We start from the raw sequence: 21,827 nt of genomic DNA, 5'->3' as shown, positions 1-21,827 counted from the left end.
GCTCAGCTCTGCATACACCACGGGGCCTGTGGCAACCAGGCCTTCCGGTGCGCAGGGGGCCGCGTGCTGCAGCAGAATGGTGGGGGCCGCTTGCGGAGGCACTGGTAGGGCCGGGGGTACTCTCACCTTCCCCGGCGCTGCGGCCTCCGTTTCATCATCACGCAGTTTCCCCCGCAGCCTCCGTTCCTTGCTCCACTGTCCTGCGGGCCTTCCCTCCGGACTCGGGGGCTCCGCTGAGAAGTCCTCTGCTGGTATTGGTGGCAGCCGTTCTCGCTGACTCCCCTCAGGCTCCGCTCCCCGGCTCAGCATCCCGCTGCCTGCCCGTAAATCTGAAGATGACTTCTGTTGCAGCTCCATCTCTCGCCGCCATTGCCACTCTAGGCGGCCGATGCCCCGACACCCGCAGCATCTCATACCGTTGGTTGGGCAGCACTCGAATGGCGTCAGACAGCCGCAGCCAAGTTTTTCTTTTGTGCCACTCCCTCTGTGAGGTGGGGTGTCGGCAGGCCTCTCCACCCACCTGTCAGGGTCCAATATAGGGAAGCGTCGATCTCCAGGCACATACTGCTTCTTTTTGGGGTACGTTGGAGGGGGTCCCAGTCCATTCTGAACAACTGCAAACACCCGGACCTCTCCTCTGCGCTGAAGCAATACCGTCATACTGCACAGTACCTGGTACCGCCCCGGATCCTCTGCTGGCCACACAGATCCGACACAGCGCTCCCAATTCATATTCCACAGGTAAGTCATTTGTAATCCACAGGTGTTTATAATCCATGCAGCATAGTCCAAGTCCTTTTCCATTACTTGAGGCAGGTCTGCCGCAGAAGATGAGGTATTAGCGGCGGCCATCCTGCCGACTACGCCAAATGTAGTGTCGGTGGTGGGGTGCCGAGCTGGGGGGGGGTGGTCCTACTTTTGTACCGCGCAGAGATGATAACAGAGACTCGATGAGGCAGATTCTGGGTGCAACAGGTCCAAGTTTATTTCATTACTTGCCGTCCGCCTGACGGCCTCCGCAGCACACCGCACGTTTCTTCACTTATCGGCCCTCCGTTTCCAGAGCCGTTTACACACCGTACTTTTACAATAGGGACGTACATATGCGTACTGTCCCTCCTTCACTTGTTCGACGCTCCTGACAGGTCCGCCACTGTGGCCGCCCTAGGCCCAATAACCAACAGCGCTTTCACTGGTCAGTCGTCGTGTCAAATACGGTATATGGCACTCACTGCCTCGTCTCTTCTGCGGTATCTTTCTGTCAGGACCACCCCCTGACGTTTCCTCTCCTCAGTCCCCTTGGTCGGATTCTCCTCAGGGCACACAGACTGGCGAAGTCCTCCTGTCACCTGGGCTCCCCCTGGGGACTGGAATCTTCTGGAACCCTCCCTCAGAATTTATAACTTCCCCGGTTCCTTGAAACTGTCACTAACTGTCACCACGCCCCCCATGACCAACGGTTTCTAAAGCCCTAAGCTGCTGTAAAGTCCTTTGCTCACACTCCACCCTGCCATCTAATGGTCATCCCAAGGTACTGCACGTCCACTACACTTTTCTAGTTGTTTCCCCACTGTAATCACTGTCTCCTACCTACACTGTGCAAACCTATCTTTCTTCACTCTGACTAGTCCGTCCGTCCGTCAGGTCACCTTCCCTACATCTGCAACCTTGATTGAAATATTTTCTAAACTTCTGTCTCAAGACGACCCCTCACAATTTGAGATAGTAAGGGCACATAGGTCGTTAAAGCCAAGACCCAAAATGGGAGACCCTCCCTGGGATGTAATTTGCTGTTTTTTGGATTATCGCACTAAGGATTTAATAATAAGACGTTCAAGCGAAGCAGAAAGTATAACATTTGAGGATTCCCCACTCTTGATCTTTCAGGACCTAGCAGCATCAACATTAAATAAGAGACGGCTTCTAAAACCCTTTACTGAGGCTTTGCGCCCTAACCAATACCAATACCGCTGGTTGTACCCATTTTGTCATTGCAATAACTTCCAAGGACAAACGCATCCAGGCCAGGAACTAGGCGGAAATCCAAGAGGAGTGCAAAGAGCTGGGGATAGTCCTGTAAAAGTATCCGGATATAGAGGTATACCATCCAGTTCCTTCACTGCACCCTCTGTCCCGGCCCGAGCCTTGGAATCTGGTCCAATCAGCAAAGTCCACTCGAAACCGGCGTAAAGCAGCAAAGCCAAAATCTATCCGGATGAAGAAAACTGATGAGCTGATGGCCTAAAACAAGGACTTGTCCACGACATGGGAACTGCCTGTTGGATATGGCCGATCAGCAACGATAGAGTCATCTGGAGGCTGCTTAGTTTGACTGTGAGTGAGGGGGCAGGCATTGCTCCAAGAGATGGGAAAGAGGTGTTTATACATGAGGCCTGTGAAATTGGTGTCATCACAATCACTTCCCCCCCTTTTGAAATGTTAATTGTCTCAAATCAACATGGTTTATGTTACTGTTATTTGCACTGGCATTGACCAGTGCACTACCCCAGTTAAAGTAAACTTAATACCACTATACTCCAATTACCCCTTGTTTTTGCCCACGTCAACCCCGGGTTGGTCCTGAGGTCACACTGCAGAACAAAGGTCCGCACATTCACTTCAATTTATATGGAAGCTAATCAAAGTACACTAAAATTAGCAAGCTTTAACACGCATGTCTTAAATTCACCTCTCCCAAGAGCACAGACACTGAATTGGTTGAAAAAGGAAAATTTTAATATTCTTCTTTTACAAGAAATGCACTTTCAAATTGAGAAACTTCCCTCTTTTGATAATTTATATTACAACCAGTGGTACCACGCAACTTCCCCCCAGAAGAGTTCTAGAGGGGTGTCAATTGCATTTGACAAGAATACTTTTTTTTTACTATCTGACTCACTGGTTGACCCAGAGGGGAGATATATTTTTATAAAAGGCCTACTGGCAGGAACCTTGGTCACTATTGGCAACTTATACGCCCCCAACAAAAAAACAAATCAAATGGATTACATCCAAACTAAATCAATTCCGCGCCTTCTTAGAGGGCATACCACTTCTTGGAGGGGACCTTAATATACCTCTAGACCCAATCTTGGACTCGTCCACAAAAAAATGTCATATTTCATGCCAAAATATTATCAGGATAAAGAAATCCCTGCATAGTCTTTCACTAATAGATGTGTGGCCACATATGCACCCTAATGACCTTGACTACACTTTTTTCTCCCATCCCCATAATTCCTACCACAGAATCGATTATATTTTCCTACCAAGATCTTTGTTGCCGAACCTATTTAAAGCAGAAATTCTTCCCTCAGTACACTCGGACCACTCGATAGTTGCAGTACGGTTTTCAACTTCAAAACCCCATTCCGGGTATCGCTCTGAGACACCGGCCCGGTACCGAGTAACCTCACTGCCCTGGTGGGCGATCCACCATTATATATGCTACAAAGATGAATGAAAGGTAGAACACATGCAGGATTCAGTGAAGTATCTTGAATGAGTTAAATACCATTATATATGCTGCAAAGATGAATGATATAAGTAGTACACATGCAGGAGTCAGTGAAGTAGCTTGAATGAGTTAAATACCATATATGACCTATCCTAAGTTTAGGCTATCAATAGGAAAGTAGTGGCCAACTTCTATAGCTCTAAATAGACAAATTTCAGTGTTTTGATAAAACATTTTTTCATTTTTACTAGCTATCCTCACAGTGCGCAGTGTGCACGATGTGAGGATTCACATGCCTGCAGTCACACAGAGTGACTGCAGATGTATAGACTAAGGCCGGGCAACCCTTTAGCACTATCAAATAAATTAATTTCCTCTATCAATAATGTTATAGGAAGAGGTGAACGCGGCCATGGCAATGATTCACGCTATCATCGCTAAGCAGGAAGAGATGCAGCAGAAGATTGAACAACTACAACAAGAAAAAAGGAGGGAATCCAGAAAAATTAAGAATAAGTGAGTGGTTGTTGGCCACACTTAGTAACTCTGTATAATGTACCACATCTTCTCCCTTCACTTCCATTTATGCACATACTGTAGCTTGAAAGTGAAGAAACCAGAAAACAAAAATTAAAATAAATGGGATAATAAGAGTCGCAGTTTGGATGTCGCAAATCCTGGGAGTATACTTAAACTAATTATAAAATACTGTATTGTTCCTCATATTCTGAATGAGGTCACCCTGCCTCTAATTAGAAGTTATTCACAGAGCGTATGGTTTCTTGTCTTTCTGGGAGGGTGAGGATTGTTACTGATCTAATTATCTTTTTTTTTTTCATAAAGCTATTAAATAAAAAAAATGTTTTACTAGAACCACAGAACTTAAAGAGAACCTGTCAGGCGATTTATGCCGCACAAACCATGGGTAGCATGAATCAGAGCCTGGCTGCCTGATTGCAGACAATTTTTTTTTTTTTTTGGGGGGGTGGGGGGGGAATCACTCTAAAATTTCACAGAAGATAAACTGTAAAGAACCAATCTTCTCAGCGCCGCTCCAGGTGATTGACAGGTCTTTCCCTACGCACACAAGTTGGGCTGACCTGTCAATCACCTGCAGCAACGCTGGAAGGAGCCAGCTGGGGAGAGAAATGGGACAACTCTGATCCCTGGCTGGATCTTAACACTGGAGCATTTCAGAAAAAAATATCATGCAGCCAGGCTCTGATTTGTGCTGTCCGTAGTTTAGACAACATGAATTAGATGACAGGTTCACTTTAATACCAACTCCTACAATGGGTCAGATATGATCCTGTAAGTTTTGCCTGACAACCGTAGCTCTCATTAAAGCATCATTATAACCTAGTTTCTCAACCTGTGGAATATATACACCAGAATGTACATATATCTAAAGCAGTGTTCCCCAATAGGCTGTAATGTCACAATGGGAGTTGCAGTTTCACAACAACTGTAGAGTCACAGACTATGAAACACTGATCTAAGGGTTATCAACTCTACCTTCATATTGTTCTCTTAGCTGCTTGAATATACGATGGCAGATCTGTGTCACAATATGGAGCGAGCTCAGGAGCTGAGTCTGCTCATTACAATGTGCGTGCTACCTGCATTAAATAGCCGATGCTTGAGAGCAATTAATGCAATCGGAGCTGGCAAATTAACTTCTCAAACATGACAATGGAATTTGAAAGGCCTCATTGATAGGCACTGTCACTTTCAGAGCCCATTGCCCCAGCATGCCTCGATTACAGGGGGCTGATGGGTTGCTATTTCACCCGGTGACCTTCTGAATGCTTCTGTGTCTGTCATGGTTTAAATTCTAGGAATCAAAGTTGATTTTCTCAATGAAAAATATTCAGAATTGAGAGTCCTCAGTGGTTGATACCTTTTAATGGCTAACTGAAAAGATGGTAACACATTGCAAGCTTTCGAGACTACTCAAGTTTCTTCATCAGGCATTGACTAATACAAAATCTGAAGAATCACATATTTATACACAACACAGCACAGAAAAAATGCAATAGATAAGACAAGTGACGCGAAGCAGAACTTTCATTGTGGGAAAGGGAGAAACATAAATGTTGGACCAATTCATAGATAAGGAGTCTGGATGTTTTATTGTCCTCTGATTGGGGTCTCCTAATGTGTTGTGATGCCCCCACAAGGTCTTAGGAGCAAATTTCTTAATTGATGTAAAAAGACATAAATCCATGAGACACATTCATTCCAGCATGAATTATTTTCTGACATATACTTTTTGTCTATATTTTTCTGTTGTCCCCAGAAGGATCCAGAAAGAAGAGCATACAAGTCAAACCCAATCAGTCCAGAACAGCACCTTCCAAAACTCCAATCACTCCGAATCTCTGATGGTCAATTATCATAACAACCTAGTGCAGCCGTCCCCATATGAGAAAGGTACTGTGAGGTTTAGTGTATTAAGTGTTGTATAAAATACTTAGATTATTAGAATTAGCTTTTATTTTAACATTTGATGAAAACCATTATGTTTTATACGTGTACTATTTTTGGTCCGATACTGATAAAAAAAATGATGGGAAACATATTTGACATAAGTTCCTATACACCAGGAAAGTCCATACTACAATGTCAGCGTCCGTAGCTTCTATTAAAATGTCAGTACATCTTCTAATTCAAGGAGGTGTTTATAAAAACTTCACAGACGAACAAGCAAATTGCCTCTTCAGAGAGAAAGAGGACTTTTACTCTACAGCGCCACCTATTGGTAGTAGCGATCCTACAAGTCACAATCAACCCTTTAACGAGTCTTGTAATATGACTTAGGGCTCCGTCACATATAGCGACTCACCAGCGATCCCGACAACGACATGAACTTGTCAGGATCGCTGGTGTGTCGCTACATGATCGCTGGTGAGCTGCCAAACAGCTGCCAAACAGGCAGCTTCACCAGCGATCAGCATCAGCAACGACGCACGCTCGCGTCGCTGTTTACCTTAGATACCAGCGCGCTGGTGCAGGGAGCTGGTAACCAAGGTAAACATTGGGTTTCTAAGCGCCGTTTACCTTGGTTACCAGCTCCCTGCACCAGCGCTGTGGTATCTAACGTACACATGTTTACCTTGGTTACCAGCGTCCAGATCGCTGGTCACCCGCCTGCCACACGCAGCGATGCGTGCTGGCCAGCGGGAGACCAACGATCAAAAAATTGTCCTGGTCATTCGAGCACGATCAGCGATACCCGGCAGGGGGACTGGTCGCTGATAAATGTGACACACAGCGATCTCACTGGTGATATCGCTGATGCGTCACAAAACTTGTGACTCAGCACTCAGCACTTGTGACTCAGCTGTGTGTGACGGGGGCTTTAGGATTAGGTTGATCAAGACTCGTTAAAGGGTTGATTGTGACTTGTAGGATCGCTACTACCAATAGGTGGCGCTGTAGAGTAAAAGTCCTCTTCCTCTCTGAAGAGGCATTTTGCATATTAAATTTCCCAGAGGAGCATTGCACGGCGGATAAGCCTCCTTACCTTGACAAGCCAGAGCTGGTATGTCACTCTCCACAAGGAGAAACACTACTCCTTAGACCTCAGACGAACAAGATATTTTGCAGAGTTTATAAATCAGTGTACCACTTAACGATTTTCTAAGAAATTTTACTTTTATTAATGTATTAATGTAGACAGAGATTACAATATATACAGGCGGGAGCTGCCTCCACTAAATACCCTTATTAGATGTATTAGGAGAAGATAGCACACTCCAAGCCGTATGTTGTAATCTCCGTCTGGATTAATAAAAAAAAAGCATTCTTTAAAAGAAGTGCCGTATTTATTTTCAAACTCTGCAATATACCGTATATACTCGATTATAGGCCGACCCGAGTATAAGCCGAGACCCCTAATTTTGCCACAAAAAATGGGAAAACTTATTGCTGAGGGTGGGAAATACAGCAGCTACTGGTAAATTTAAAAAATAAAAATAGATACCGATAAAAGTAAAATTAATTGAGACATCAGAAGGATAAATGTTTTTGAATATCCATATTGAGCCAGAAGCCCTATATAATGCTCCATACAGTTCATGATGGGCCCCATAAGATGCTCCATAAAGGTTGATGATGGGCCCCATAAGATGCTCTATACAAAATATGCCCCATATAGTGCTCCATAAAGGTTGATGATGGCCCCTTAAGATGCTCCATAATAAAATATGCCCCATATAAAAAAAAATGACATACCTCTCGTCACTGGGGACCAGGTGCTGGGGTCCTGAGTGGGGACACTGGCGCGCTATGGGAGTCAGGTGCTGGTGTTGCTGCTTGCGCAAGGCCCCGGCACTGGCTATATTCACCAGTCCCACTAACTACGTCATCGCGCCCTCGGACTTGAATGTCACAGCCGGAGGACCAGTAAGACAGAGCAGCGCGCAGTGGTGGAATGGGGACAGATTAATATAGCCAGTGCTGGGGCCCTGAACAAGCGGTGACACCGGCACCTGACACCCATAGCGCACCGGTGTCCTCGCCCCCTCCTGCTAAGGACCCCAGCACCTGGCCCCCAGCGACGAGAGGTGAGTATGTCATTTTTTTTATTGCAAGGACCGTGACTCATGTATAAGCTGAGGGGGTCTTTTTCAGCCAAAGAAGGGGGCTTAAAAACTCAGCTTATAGACAAGTATATACGGTACTTGTCATAAGTTATTCTGCCTGAATGAACTTGGGATTTATGTCTGTGAAAGGGAGACAGTAAAATGGATAGCTGCACCCTGTGTAGTCCGTTGGATTAAATGGTTTCCCAACAAAACACTTATGCGTTTTCAAACTTCAACACTTACACAGCTTTTTCCTCTTTGTGTTTTTTTTGGTGTTCTTGGCTTGTGTCATGACGGTAACTCACACACGTTCTCAGCGCCGTCCTACTCACTGCGTTCACCACTCTGCTCTTCCCAGTATCAGGCTAAACTGCCTTTTGCAGCAGTCCCATCACTACTGCATTCCCCTGTTGCTGGAGAGTCTCCACCTGGCTATAGGGAGGCGTGGCCAGACTCTGCAGGAATTTAACCTTCTGTATCTTAAAGCCCTGTCACACTAAGCGAGATCGCTGATTTTTTGACACATCAGCGCTCTTGCCAGCGAGATCACTGTGTGTGACGGGGATCAGCGACCGGCCCCCCTGCCGGTTATCGCTGAACGTGCTCGAGCGGTCTGGGCCGTTTTTCAATCGCTGGTCTCCCGCTGCCCAGCGCGCATCGCTGCGTGTGGCTCCTGCATACCCGCTGTTTACCTTGGAAACCGGCGTACACGCTGGTTTCCAAGGTAAACGTCGGGTATCCAGGAGTCGCGCGGCTCCTGGATACCCAACGTTTACATTAGAAACCAGCGTCCAGCGTTGCTGGTCCTGATCGCTAGGGCTGTCAATGTGACAGCTCACCAGCGATCAGCCTAACGATGTCCCAGCGATCCTATCATGTCGGATCGTTGGTGGGATCGCTGGGACATCGTTTAGTTTGACGGGGCCTTTACAGAGTTTTACTTATCCGGATATATTAGGCAGCCTTTCCCACCGCACCTTGTCTGAACGTAGGTTCCTAGTTTCAGTCCATCTCTAGCAATCTGTCTGTCATGATCCAGGACGGGGTTTTGTCTTTATCCCATCCTGGTCAGACAGGGGTTAATTGTATCTGCCTCTCTCTGGTGTTAGGGTGGCTATTTAGTTGCCATATGACCTAGGTCTGGCATCTGTGATAGTTCCGGTACCTCGGCTAGAGCAGCTGACCTCGGTTATTCTGTTAGTAATCGTTTCTCTGTATGTATGCCCGCTGTTGTGTGTATGACCATGCATCCATCTGGTTTTGATCTATTGGCTTGATTCTGACCATGTGCTTGCTGTGACCTCTGGTACTTCGCATGTCTGCTTGTTGCTGACCCGGCTTTTGACGTTTTTGCTGCCACCTGGTGGTAGCTTTGGCTACTGCAGTACAGGCCTGCCCTAGGAGTGTGCAGACCCTCCTCCCCTCTGTTGCCAACAGGTGGAGCACATGCAAACCTGCATTGCAGCTGCATGACATTGTCAAGGTGCATGTTTGTTTTGACTCTCCTGCTACCAACTCGGATTGTTCATTCATTTTGTCTGAGCTCTCTGCTCTTGACCCCGGCTTTGTATTTTGATCTTGTGCTGCCCGCCTCAATCTCGAACTGTCTGACCACATCTGTCTTCGACGCTTCGTGCTGTGCCTCTAACCCTTCGGTCAGCTGCTGCTGGTCCGAGCACTGTCCTGGAATGGCACCTGGTGACTACCCTAATGGTCCAAGTCTATCCTCACCATCAGAGGCTCTAGTGAAGACCAGGAAGTGAATTCACACCCACACCACACTATCTCTCTACACTCATTCGCTTGATGGGAAAAGTGTTCTCATCCTTGTTAGACAGTAAAGTGACTTGCTTCCCAACACCGTTTCATGTCATATACATGTCACCTACACATTTCATTTAAATTAGTAATTCCCCCAAGATTACACCGTGTTATGACCACTCACGGGAAGGATCTGGCACCATATTGTTTGGTAATCATACTTTAAAAAGAATTAATTCAGTACAATTTGTGCCCAAATCTTCTAGACAAATTTCCAATTTTTTTTTTGCCAAGATGCCATCATAAAATTACAAAGGGTATCAGTCCAGCCTGTGTCACTCAAATGCAACAAAAGGGCATTTATAGGAGGCATGAAATCAGCTTGTCACCGTACGGAATAAACATAACTTTGTAGCTTAAGAGCTCGCAGTTTCCATTTTCGGGATCCTTGTCTCAGTCCCTTTGCAAAACACATGCAGGTCTTCCCTCCCCAGAGAAACTATTGTTTGCTAACAAGAGGATGGTAAGTAAGAGATTGCTTGATGGTGGCAGTAGGGGAATAAATATAATTTCCTTATGTCCTGGGTAGCAGAATCAAGCTCCACAATTTTTACTATGGGCTCTCTATCCTCTGTGGAAACCATTGAAATCTAATATGAAGTTTTTTAAAACCAAAAATGTCAGAATGAGGTTTCTAGAATAGATACAAAGATTGAAAAGGGGAATGTATATATTTGTGCAAACTGTTTTAATTCATCTCTTATTATAACAGAGCAATATATAGTTAATCACTGATACATGTTTGTTTCCAGCACCTGCATCCAGGTCCTTAAGTGCTGGCAATGAAAGCAATGTGGCGATCAGTAACACAGGTAAGAAAAAAAGACTTTTCTATTGTAGAAGAATGTTTAAGCACTATAATTTTCCCTTAACATTCTGGACTGGATTTATTATTACATTTGAGACTTTTTTTTCTAGTTTTCCATGTTTTTGCATGTTTTTCATGTGCACCTTCTTTTTTTAATTTGCCTTCTTTTATTTTGTGTCTATTTTATATGTATTAGCTTGCGTATTTGTTATAATTGTTGCCAAATTTGATTGGAAATGTACTTCAGTACCCCCTGTAGTCATTTTAATTACAATTGTGACATCTTAGTGGAACATACAACTTTTTGTTCTAAATAGTCACAAAATGGGTTAGACAAAAACAATGAGCATTTTTGGTTTTGAGCAAAATTCATAATCCACGTACTCCAGTTTGAAGAATCTAATGCAAAAAAAAGTCAACAAATAACACCAGATAACAAAAAGCGACTGAAAAAAACGGAAATATGATTATTAGTTTTTTCACATTTTATATTTTATTAGTTTTGCTACTGCTAAAATAAAAGAGCATTACAATTACTGATATATTGTAAATTCTGGTTTTATCTGTAATGTTCTGTGTAGTTCAGCGCTCATGCTGGTTTTTCTTCCTTGAGCTATGATCTACCCTACCTTATCTAGGTGCATATTTCTCAATATCACTTATTTTCCTTTCCAGACTATGTGCACACGCTGCGGATTCACCTGCGTTTTTTCCGCACGGATCCGCAGGTAAAACAGCAGGTAAAGTGACCTGCGGTTTTCCCCTGCAGTTTGACACCTGGACAATGGAACAGGTGCCAAACCGCTGCGGAATCCGCAGAAAGAATTGACATGCTGCGGTTTGTAAACCGCAGCAAAACCGCGCGGAAAAAAACGCAGCGTGGGCACAGCGGTTTTGAAAACCCATAGGATAACATGGTACTGTACCATGTCTGCGGAACTGCTGGGGATCCGCAGGGCCAAAAACGCTGCGGAACCACAGCAGAATCCGCACATATCCTTAGTTCAACATGGAATAAGCCTAGCCTTCCCTACTTCACTTATTACATTGAGCATAACCTACCTACAGTCTATAGACAGCAAAGACAGTATATTCTGATGTATCTGCAGTGACGCTTGCTCCTGGATTAAAAATAAAAAGACCCGATCCTTTATATAGAAAATAAGAAAACAATTGGAGTACATAAAATACAAAAATCTATAATAGTAGTAATAATAATAATCCCAATTGACAGCAAATCCTGCTAAAAAGCATTTGAAAAATACAAAGCTTTTATTTCAAATTATATTTTCCCCTTTTATTTGATAATTTTTATTAAACTAAATACTTAATATTTAAAAAAACTTTTCCCCTATTTTTTTTACTTTTAATTGCAGGCATATAACCTTGTACTAACTGCAATACATGTTTGATTTTCATTTATATCATTGTGTTTTTGTTTCATGTTGTTTTTTATGTATTTTTTCATTGTAGCAGCTCGGACAACTCATGAAGAAACAGATGAAAGTTTCAAGTCCTCAGTGACAATTGAAGGTCAGTCCAGAATGTATATGCCTTCCCTCATCTGGAGACAGCCAAAAGATGGAAGGGAGTGGGAGGAAGAAGGTTCGAAAGAACAAACAGATAGGCCAAGGGACATAGTACAGAGCCGAGCTGCCCAAGTGGAGAATGTCCTCAGCGAGCCCAGTAATTTTGGTAAAATACTATATTAAAAAAAAGTCTCTGTTATTAAAAATTGAAACTTCATTCATCCAACATTGCATTGTGTGCACATCACAGGATTCTTAAAGATAATTCTTATATAATGGCCCTTTCACACATCAGTTTTTTGCTATCAGTCGCAATCCGTTGAATTTTGAAAAAAACGGATCCAGCGACTGATGCCGCAGGATCCGTTTTTTCTCATCTACTTGTATTAGCGACAGATTGCGATGGATGGCCTTACATTTCATCCTTCGTTCGCCGGATCCGTCGAAAATTATTTGTCTGGCGGCCGGAGACGATGGACAAAGTAATGTTTTTTGTCTACGTCGAAAAATCGGACAGCGACCGCCGTCCGTCGTTTGCTCAAATGGAAGCCTATGGGCGCCGGATCCGTCATAATCCGTCAAATGACGGAATCCGGCAACGGATTCTGTTTTTTTTAACTGAGCATGCTCCGATTACTATCTCCACCCCAAACTATCTTAATTTATAATTATTTAATAAATAAAAATATATTTTTTTTTACAAAAAGCTTTATTGTCTTTCATTTATTTAATGATAAGGTACAATACTTTGAGTAACAAGGTACAATACTTGGGGTAACAAGGTACAATACTTTGGGTGCTTGAAAAAAGGAAACATCCAGCTCCAGGATTAAAATCCAAATAAATATTTTATTATGAATCCATTAAAGTATTTATAACATGGCTGCTATATTCATCTCAAGGTGCACCCAGTCGGGGCTACCAAAGGAAGAGCCTGAGAGGATCTGGACGCGTTTCGAACACCATGTGTTCTTAAACTCAGATTAACCTCTGAGAGCAGCAAGACAGGTTTATAAATACATAAGGTGAAATTAATCAATTACCGTATATACTCGAAGATAAGCCGAGATTTTCAGCCCATTTTTTTTGGCTGATAGTCCCCCTCTCGGCTTATATTCGAGTCATATACGCCAGGGGGTTGGAGGGGGAGCGGGGGTGTCAGGTCATACTTACCCCTCCTGGCACGGTCTCTGCAGCCCCCCTGCTTGTCCCACGGACTCCCTTCCTTCAGCGGTCACATAGTACCGCTCATTAAACTCATGAATAGGCGCATATTCGTTGGTTTAATGAGCGGTACCACGTGACCGCTGAAGGCAGGAAAGGAGACAGTGGGAGAATGGAGCTGCAGAGATGGCGCCAGGACAGGTATAGTATAGTCTATATTCACCTGTCCCCGCTCCATCGCTGCTTGCTGCTGTCTGATGTGTTTTCTGTCAGTGACATTCAAACAGCAAAGGGCACGGTGACGTGGTTAGTGCGCGCCGTGCTCTCTGCTGCCTGAACATCACTGACAGATGACATGGCAGATAGCGGTGAGCAGCGATGCATGCAGGACAGGTGAATGTCTCAGGTGCCGGGTCCTGAGCCAGCAGCGACACCGGCACCTGGCCCTCAGCGACGGAGAGGTGAGTATGTCATTTTTTATTTTTATTTGCAGCAGCGGCAGCATATGGGGGCATAATGTATGGAGCATCTTATGGGGCAGCATATGGGGGCATGATATATGGAGCATCTTATGGGGGCATAATATATGGGGGAAGCATATGGGGGCATGATATATGGAGCAGCATATGGGGGCATAATCTATGGAGCATCTTATGGGGGCAGCATATGGGGGCATAATCTATGGAGCAGCATTTTGGGGGCATAATCTATGGAGCATCTTATGGGGGCATAATATATGGAGCAGCATATGGGGGCATAAGCCATGGAGCAGCATATGGGAGCAGCATATGGGGGCATAATCTATGGAGCAGCATATGGGGGCATAATCTATGGAGCAGCATATGGGGGCATAATCTATGGAGCAGCATATGGGAGCATAATCTATGGAGCAGCATATGGGAGCATAATCTATGGAGCAGCATATGGGGGCAGCATATGAGGGCATAATATATGGAGCAGCATATGGGGGCATAATCCATGGAGCAGCATATGGGGGCAAAATATATATAGCAGCATATGGGGGCATAATCTATGGAGCAGCATATGGGGGTATAATGTATGGAGCATCTTATGGGGGCAGCATATGGAGGCATAATCCATGGAGCAGCATATGGGAGCAGCATATGGGGCATAATCTATGGATCATCTTATGGGGGCATAATCTATGGAGCATCTTATGGGGCCATAACCTTTATGGAGCAGCATATGGGGCATATTATTCTATGGAGCATCTTATGGGGCCATTATTAACCTTTGTGCAGCATTATATGGGGTGTATTTTATATGGAGCATCTTATGGGGCCCATCATGAACTGTATGGAGCATTATATGGGGCTCTGATTCAATATGGCTATTCAAAAACATTTATCCTACTGATGTCTCAATTAATTTTAGTTTTATTGGTATCTATTTTTATTGTTGAAATTTACCAGTAGCTGCTGCATTTTCCACCCTAGGCTTATACTCGAGTCAATAAGTTTTCACAGTTTTTTTGTGGCAAAATTAGGGGGGGTCGGCTTATACTCAGGTCGGCTTATACTCGAGTATATACGGTAATTAAAAACAAAACAAGATGAAAAAAAAAGAAATATAAATGTAGCATAAATGTGAATAATACAAATAAACATACAAAAAGAATTTAAATTGAAATTAATAATGTAGCATAAACTCTCTTCTTAGATTAAGTCCCATTGGCACACGTGTATCCAGAAGATAAATCCATAAAGCTTCTTTGTCACGCAATTATTGCTCTGTTTCCACCCAGTAGATTTTTTTAACTCTTTCAAAAGCATATATCCTGCAATGTGTGGTATCTCTGTTATGAGCAGTAAGAAAATGTCTAGATAAATAAGAAATATGATGAGTAGTAGGTTGTACTATGTCATATAAATGTTCACAAATTCTATCTTTTAGTTTATGTACAGTAGAACCCACATATTTAAGCTTACATAAAGTACATTTGATTATATATACAACATAATTGGAATTGCAATTCAAAAATTCCTGAATTTTATAACTCTTGTCATTAGTAGCATTAAAAAAATATTAGTTTATGATGATAAAGTACACATTTTGCAAGGAAATTGCCCACAATTATGGTAACCTGTCACAGATAACCAATTATTCATAGAGGAACTTTTTATTGGGGTTATACAAACTAGGAGATAAAGAATTACCTAGGGTGGGTGCCCTCCTCGGCACAATTCTAATGCCGTTTTCCAACAAATTATCAATAATTCTGTCACCCGTAAGAATAGGTAAATTATGATTAATGGTATCAGAAATAGCCTTCAAATGGGTACTGTATGTCAAAACCAAAGTTGGACAATCCGACTTTTTATTGGCATATTTTCTTGAAATTTCTGGATTAATTAACAAATCTCTTGATTTATCATTAGTGATATTTACTGCTTGATCTATAGCCCATGAGGAATATCCACGTTTATTAAGGCGATGTCTGATAGAATGAACTTCATTAATATACATATTTTCATTACTGCAATTATGTTTGGCACGTGTTAATTCACTGACAGGAATGGATCTAATTGTGTGAGCAGGGTGAAAACTGCGAGCATGAAGAATCGTGCTGCCCGCTGTTTTTTTTCTCAAAAAGTTGAGCTAGAAATGATTCGATGCGGTTCACCCACCAAATGAAGATCCAAAAAAATTTTATTTTTCATGGAAATAATGTGTAAAGCTAAGATTTAATTGGTTAGAGTTCAAATAATCCATGAATAACGGAATAAGATGGGCATCTCCCTTCCAAATTAATATTAAGTCATCTATATACCTAGAATATCACTGTATATGACTTTAAAAAGGGTTATTGTTATTAAAAATAAACATTTCTTCCCACCATGCCATTTCAAGACTGGCGACCGAGGAGGAAAATTTCGCCCCCATCGAAACGCCATTATTTTGCGAAAATACATTTTTGTCAAACAAAAAATAATTGTGGGATAATAAAAATTGTAATACTACAAGAATATAATTTTCTGACATCCGACGTATTATCCCGTACATGGTACCCAGGATAGTACGTCACCATTAGGGCTAGGGTTAGGGCTGAGATTAGGGTTAGGGGTGTGTTGTGATTAGGGTTGGCATTAGAATTGGGGGTTTCCACTCTTTAGGCACATCAGGGGCTCTCCAAACGCAACATGGCGTCCGTCTGATCTCAATTCCAGACAATTCTGCATTGAAAAAGTCAAATGGTGCTCCTTCCCTTCCAAGCTCTGCCGTGCGCCCAAACAGTGGTTTACCCCCACATATGGGGTATCAGCCTACTCAGGACAAATTGCACAACAACTTTTGGGGTCCAATTTCTCATGTTACTCTTGGGGAAAAAAAATTGGGCACAAAAATATCATTTTTGTGGAAAAATATGATTTTTTTTATTTTTATGGCTCTATGTTATAAACTTCTGTGAAGCATTTCGGGGTTCAAAGTGCTCACCACACATCTAGATAAGTTCCTTGGGGGTCTAGTGTCCAAAATGGGGTCACTTGTGGGGGGTTTCCACAGCTTAGGCACATCAGGGGGTCTTCAAACGTGACATGAAACCCACAGACCATTCCATAAGAGTCTGCAGTCCAAAATGTCACTACTTCCCTTCCGAGCCCCTACGTGTGCCCATACAGTAGTTTTCTCCCACATATGGGGTATCAGCGTACTCAGGAGAAATTGGACAACGACTTTTGGGGTCCAATTTCTCCTATTACCCTTGGGAAAATAAAAAATTGGGGACTAAAAGATCATGTTTGTGGAAAAAATTTCATTTTTTTTATTTTCACTCCCAGGCGTTATAAATTCTGTGAAGCACTTGGGGGTTCAAAGTGCTTACCACACATCTAGATAAGTTCCTTGGGGGATCTAGTTTCCAAAATGGGGTCACTTGTGGGGGAGGTTTGCACTGTTCAGGCACATCAGGGGCTTGCCTAACGCGACATGGCGCTCGATCTCAATTCCAGCCAATTTTGCGTCAAACGGTGCTCCTTCCCTTCCGAGCTCTGCCATGCTCCCAAACAGTGGTTTACCCCCACATATGGGGTATCAGCATACTCAGGACAAATTGCATAATAACTTTTTGGGTCCTGTTTCCCTTGGGAAAATAACAATTGGGGGTTCAAAGTTCTCACCACACATCTGAATAAGTTCCTTGGGGGGTCTAGTTTTCAAAATGGTGTCATTTGTAGGGGGTTTCCACTGTTATGCACAATTTGGCGTTGAAGAAGTCAAACGGTGCTCCTTCCCTTTCAAGCTCTGCCATGTGCCGAAACAGTGGTTTCCCCCACATATCAGGTATCAGCGTGCTCAGGACAAATTGCACAATAACTTTTGCAGTCCAATTTCTCCTGTTACCCTTGGTGAAATAAAAAAAATTGGACCTGAGCTATTTTTTTTGTGAAAAAAAAGTTAAATGTTCATTTTTTTTTTTTTAAACATTCAAAAAATTCCTGTGAAGCACCTGAAGGGTTAATGAACTTCTTGAATGAGGTTTTCAGGACTGTCAGGGGTGCAGTTTTCAGAATGGTATAACTTTTGGGTATTTTCTATCATATAGACCTCTCAAAGTGACTTCAAAGGTGATGTGGTCCCTAAAAAAAAGGTGTTGTAAAAATGAGAAATTGCTGGTAAACTTTTAACCCTTATAACTTCGTAACAAAAAAAAATTTTGGTTCCAAAATTGTTCTGATGTAAAGTAAACATGAATCAACAATGTCCTACTAGGTGCAACTTGGCACTTCACACAATATCATAACAAAAAATTCCCATGTTCAGCTACATAGAAAAAATGAAGAGATCCCAAATGTAAAATCACAATTTTTATTCGTATATCCAATAAAATCCATATAGTAAAAAAGCAAAATGCCGTATAAGGGACGCTGTAGCACACAATATTGTAACAAGGCTTAAGAATGAACAATCAGATCACAATATAGGCAAATAGAAAATGGCATTCCCCCTAGTACAAAAAGTATATAAATTTACCAATTATTAATATATTTATACTTCAAAATTGAGCTAAAAAAAGTGTCCAGAACAATAGCCAAAATCAGCCTTCATTAAACATATAATAAAGCCCGAATCATAAATGAAATCAAGAGTGATTATTCTCAAAGATGGTAAATATTACACTAGTATAATGATATGCAGCCCCAAGGGATGTAACACAATAGCTACAATGACTCCCATGCATAATAACACTTAAAGAAAAATGGAATAATTCTCGTTAAGGTTCCACAAGAAAGGCCCACAATGACAAGTGAATAATAAAATATATTTACCACTGAAGAGAAACTGTGCTCGTCGTGTCCCCTCACCCCGACGCGCGTTTCGCCGCCAGCTTCTTTCAGGTGCGGAATCTTCTGGATACACGTGTGCCAATGGGACTTTTTTCAATTTAAATTCTTTTTGTATGTTTATTTGTATTATTCACATTTACCGTATATACTCATGTATAAGCCGACCCGTGTATAAGCTGACCCCCTTAAAACTGGGAAAACTCCAAAAAACTGGGAAAACTTATTGACTCGCGTATAAGTCTAGGGTGGAAAATGCAGCAGCTACTGGTAAATTTAAAAAATAAAAATAGATACCAATAAAAGTAAAATTAATTGAGACATCAGTAGGTTAAATGTTTTTGAATAGCCATATTGAATCAGGAGCCCCATATAATGCTCCATGCAGTTCATGATGGCCCCATAAGATGCTCCATACAAAATATGCCACATATTATGCTGCACAAAGGTTAATAATAACCCCATAAGATACTCCATAGAATAATATGCCACATATAATGCTGCACAAAGGTTAATAATGGCCCCATAAGATGCTCCATAGAATAATATGCCCCATATGCTGCTCCATAAAGGTTATGGCCCCATAAAATGCTCCATAGATTATGCTCCATATGCTGCCCAATAAGATGCTCCATAGATTATGCCCCCATATGCTGCCTCCATAAGATGCTCCATTGAATATGACCCCATAAGATGCTCCATTGAATATGCCCCCATATGCTGCCCCCATAAGATGCTCCATTGAATATGCCCCCATATATTGCTGCTGCCGCTACTGCAGTATTAAAAAAAGACATACTCACCTCTTGTCCCTGGGGGCCAGGTGCCAGTGTGCTGAGCAGGCGGAGACACCGGCGCCTTTTGGGGGACAGGTGTCGCCGCTGGCTCAGGACCCAGCACCTGAGATATTCACCTGTCCCGGTTCCAATGGTGCTTACTGCTGTCTGCCCGCCAGGTCCCTCTGTCAGTGATGTCAGGCAGCAGAGGGCGCACACTGACTACGTCATCGCGCCCTCTGCTGCCTGAACGTCACTGACAGAGGGACCCGGCAGGCAGACAGCAGCGAGCAGCGTTGGAACCGGGACAGGTGAATATAGTATATACTTACTTCCCCCTGGTGCGTCTTTGCAGCCCTGTTCTCCCACAGTCTCCCTTCCTTCCTTCAGCGGTCACATGGTACTGCTCATTAAAGTCATAAATATGCGCATATTCATTACCTTAATGAGCGGTACCATGTGACTGCTGTGGGAAGGAAAGGAGACTGGGACTAGCAGGGGGGCTGCAGAGACCGCGCCGGGGGGTAAGTATGATCAGACACCCCCACTCCCCCTCCCCCACCGACCTCCTGGCTATATGACTCGCGTATAAGCTGAGAGGGGGACTTTCAGCCCAAAAAAATGGGCTGAAAATCTCAGCTTATACGCGAGTATATACAATATGTTACGTTTATATTTCTGTTTTTTTCATCCTGTTTTGTTTTTAATTAATTGATTAATTTCACCTGCTTATATATTTATAAACCTGTCTTGCTGTTCTCAGAGGTTAATCTGAGTTTAAGAACACATGGTGTTCGAAACTTGTCCAGATCCTCTCAGGCTCTTCCTTTGGTAGCCCCGACTGGGTGCACCTTGAAATGAATATAGCAGCCATGTTATAAATATTTGAATGGATTCATAATAAAATATTTTTGGGATTTTAATCCTGGAGCTGGACGTTTCCATTTTTTCCAGCATTCATCTGTCACGTGTGGTGGAGACGAGTCCTTGCTCGGTTTGCTGATGCTGCATGGAAAGCATTTTGGGTGAGCTGAATTACTCTAGTTATACAATACTTGGGGTAACAAGGCACAATACTTGGGGTAACAAGGTACAAAACTTTGGTTAAAATAGAAAAAATCATGGTTTAAAAAACGGATCCGTCGAAAAACGGAAGAAACGGATGAAAAAACAGATCAGTCGCATCAAGTTTTTAACAATCTGCGACGGATCCGTTGAGCCAACAGATTGTGACTGACGGCAAAAAAAAAACTGATGTGTGAAAGGGGCCTAAGGTAGATTTTAGAAGCTTTAGTTACTTACTGGCTCTCCTCTTATAAACACTGATGTTTAAGCTTCAGACTGCTTTTGATTCATAGTAGTGAATTGATAGTGATGATGGGACTAACATAATTAAGGCTATGTGCACACGTTGCAGATTCACCTGCAGGTTTTTCTGCGCGGATCCGCAGGTAAAGCTGCAGGTAAAGTGACCTGCGGTTTTCCTGCGGTTTCACACCTCTACTATGTTAAAGGTGTGAAACCGCTGCGGAAACCGCCCAAACAATTGACATGCTGCGGTTTGTAAACCGCAGCAAAACCGGGCGGAAAAAACTGCAGTGTGAGCACAGCGGTTTTGAAAAGCCATAGGGTTACATAGTACTGTACCATGTCTGCGGAACTACTGCGTTTCCGCAGGGCCAAAACCGCTGCGGAAACGCAGCAGAATCCGCAACGTGTGCACACAGCCCAAAGGAGTTTTCTGTGACTAATATTGATGACCAATTTTTAGGATAGGTCATCAATATTAGATCAGTGGGGATCTGAGTCCCTCCCTGAATGATTATGCAAGTACTGTGGCATATTAGATGTGGCACAGCTCTGTCTATTGTGCAGTGGATGGGAACGGTACTACAAGCTACATAAAATACAAATTCCATCCATATTTTATTACGTTGGATTTAAAGAGGAGCCTTCACTAATTTTTCATGTTGAACTGAACACAAAATGTAATAGGTGCTGTAGAATGAAACTTTGATGAGATAATAACAAAGTATTGGGCACATGAACAGTTAATTTTTTTAAAGGGAATCTGTCACCCATTTTTGACATATCATGTAAAGATATCATTCAATTGTGTGTTACATAAGGATTCTTGTAGTACTTTTTAGATCCCCCTTGACACCGCACCTTTGATGCATAAAAAACTTTTTTATCACTGTTGCGATGTATGTAAATCGCCACGGTCCGGTCTGATGGACGTGGCTTATTCTCCTTCCCCCTCCATGGCTTGCTGGACGTAATTTAATCTGTGAATATCACAGATGCCGTTGTGTATTCGCGCCTGCGCATTGAAAAGGCTGCTCGCACTTGCGCAGTATGCTTTGCCTAGCTGTGTGCA

At 42.9% G+C, this 21,827-nt stretch overlaps 1 protein-coding gene across 9 annotated transcripts in view; it reads left to right on the top strand.

Moving 5' to 3' along the window:
- Positions 1-21,827, top strand: part of ARHGEF33 (Rho guanine nucleotide exchange factor 33) — a 165,919-nt gene that overhangs the window by 82,605 nt on the left and 61,487 nt on the right. For 6 of the 9 annotated variants that reach the window (XM_073557549.1, XM_073557546.1, XM_073557543.1 and 3 more), the window contains 4 exons: positions 3,852-3,973; positions 5,757-5,890; positions 10,620-10,679; positions 12,149-12,370. In XM_073557549.1, the coding sequence (XP_073413650.1) occupies positions 3,852-3,973; positions 5,757-5,890; positions 10,620-10,679; positions 12,149-12,370 (538 nt within the window). The remainder of the gene's footprint in view (positions 1-3,851; positions 3,974-5,756; positions 5,891-10,619; positions 10,680-12,148; positions 12,371-21,827) is intronic. The other 3 variants (XM_073557551.1, XM_073557544.1, XM_073557548.1) reach the window with 2 other exon arrangements.

The sequence above is a fragment of the Dendrobates tinctorius genome, unplaced genomic scaffold (genome assembly GCF_039654945.1).
Source record: "Dendrobates tinctorius isolate UK_male_01 unplaced genomic scaffold, ASM3965494v1 ptg000250l, whole genome shotgun sequence".
In the NCBI taxonomy this organism is placed as follows: domain Eukaryota; kingdom Metazoa; phylum Chordata; class Amphibia; order Anura; family Dendrobatidae; genus Dendrobates; species Dendrobates tinctorius.
This window is presented reverse-complemented; position numbering and strand designations above follow the sequence as displayed.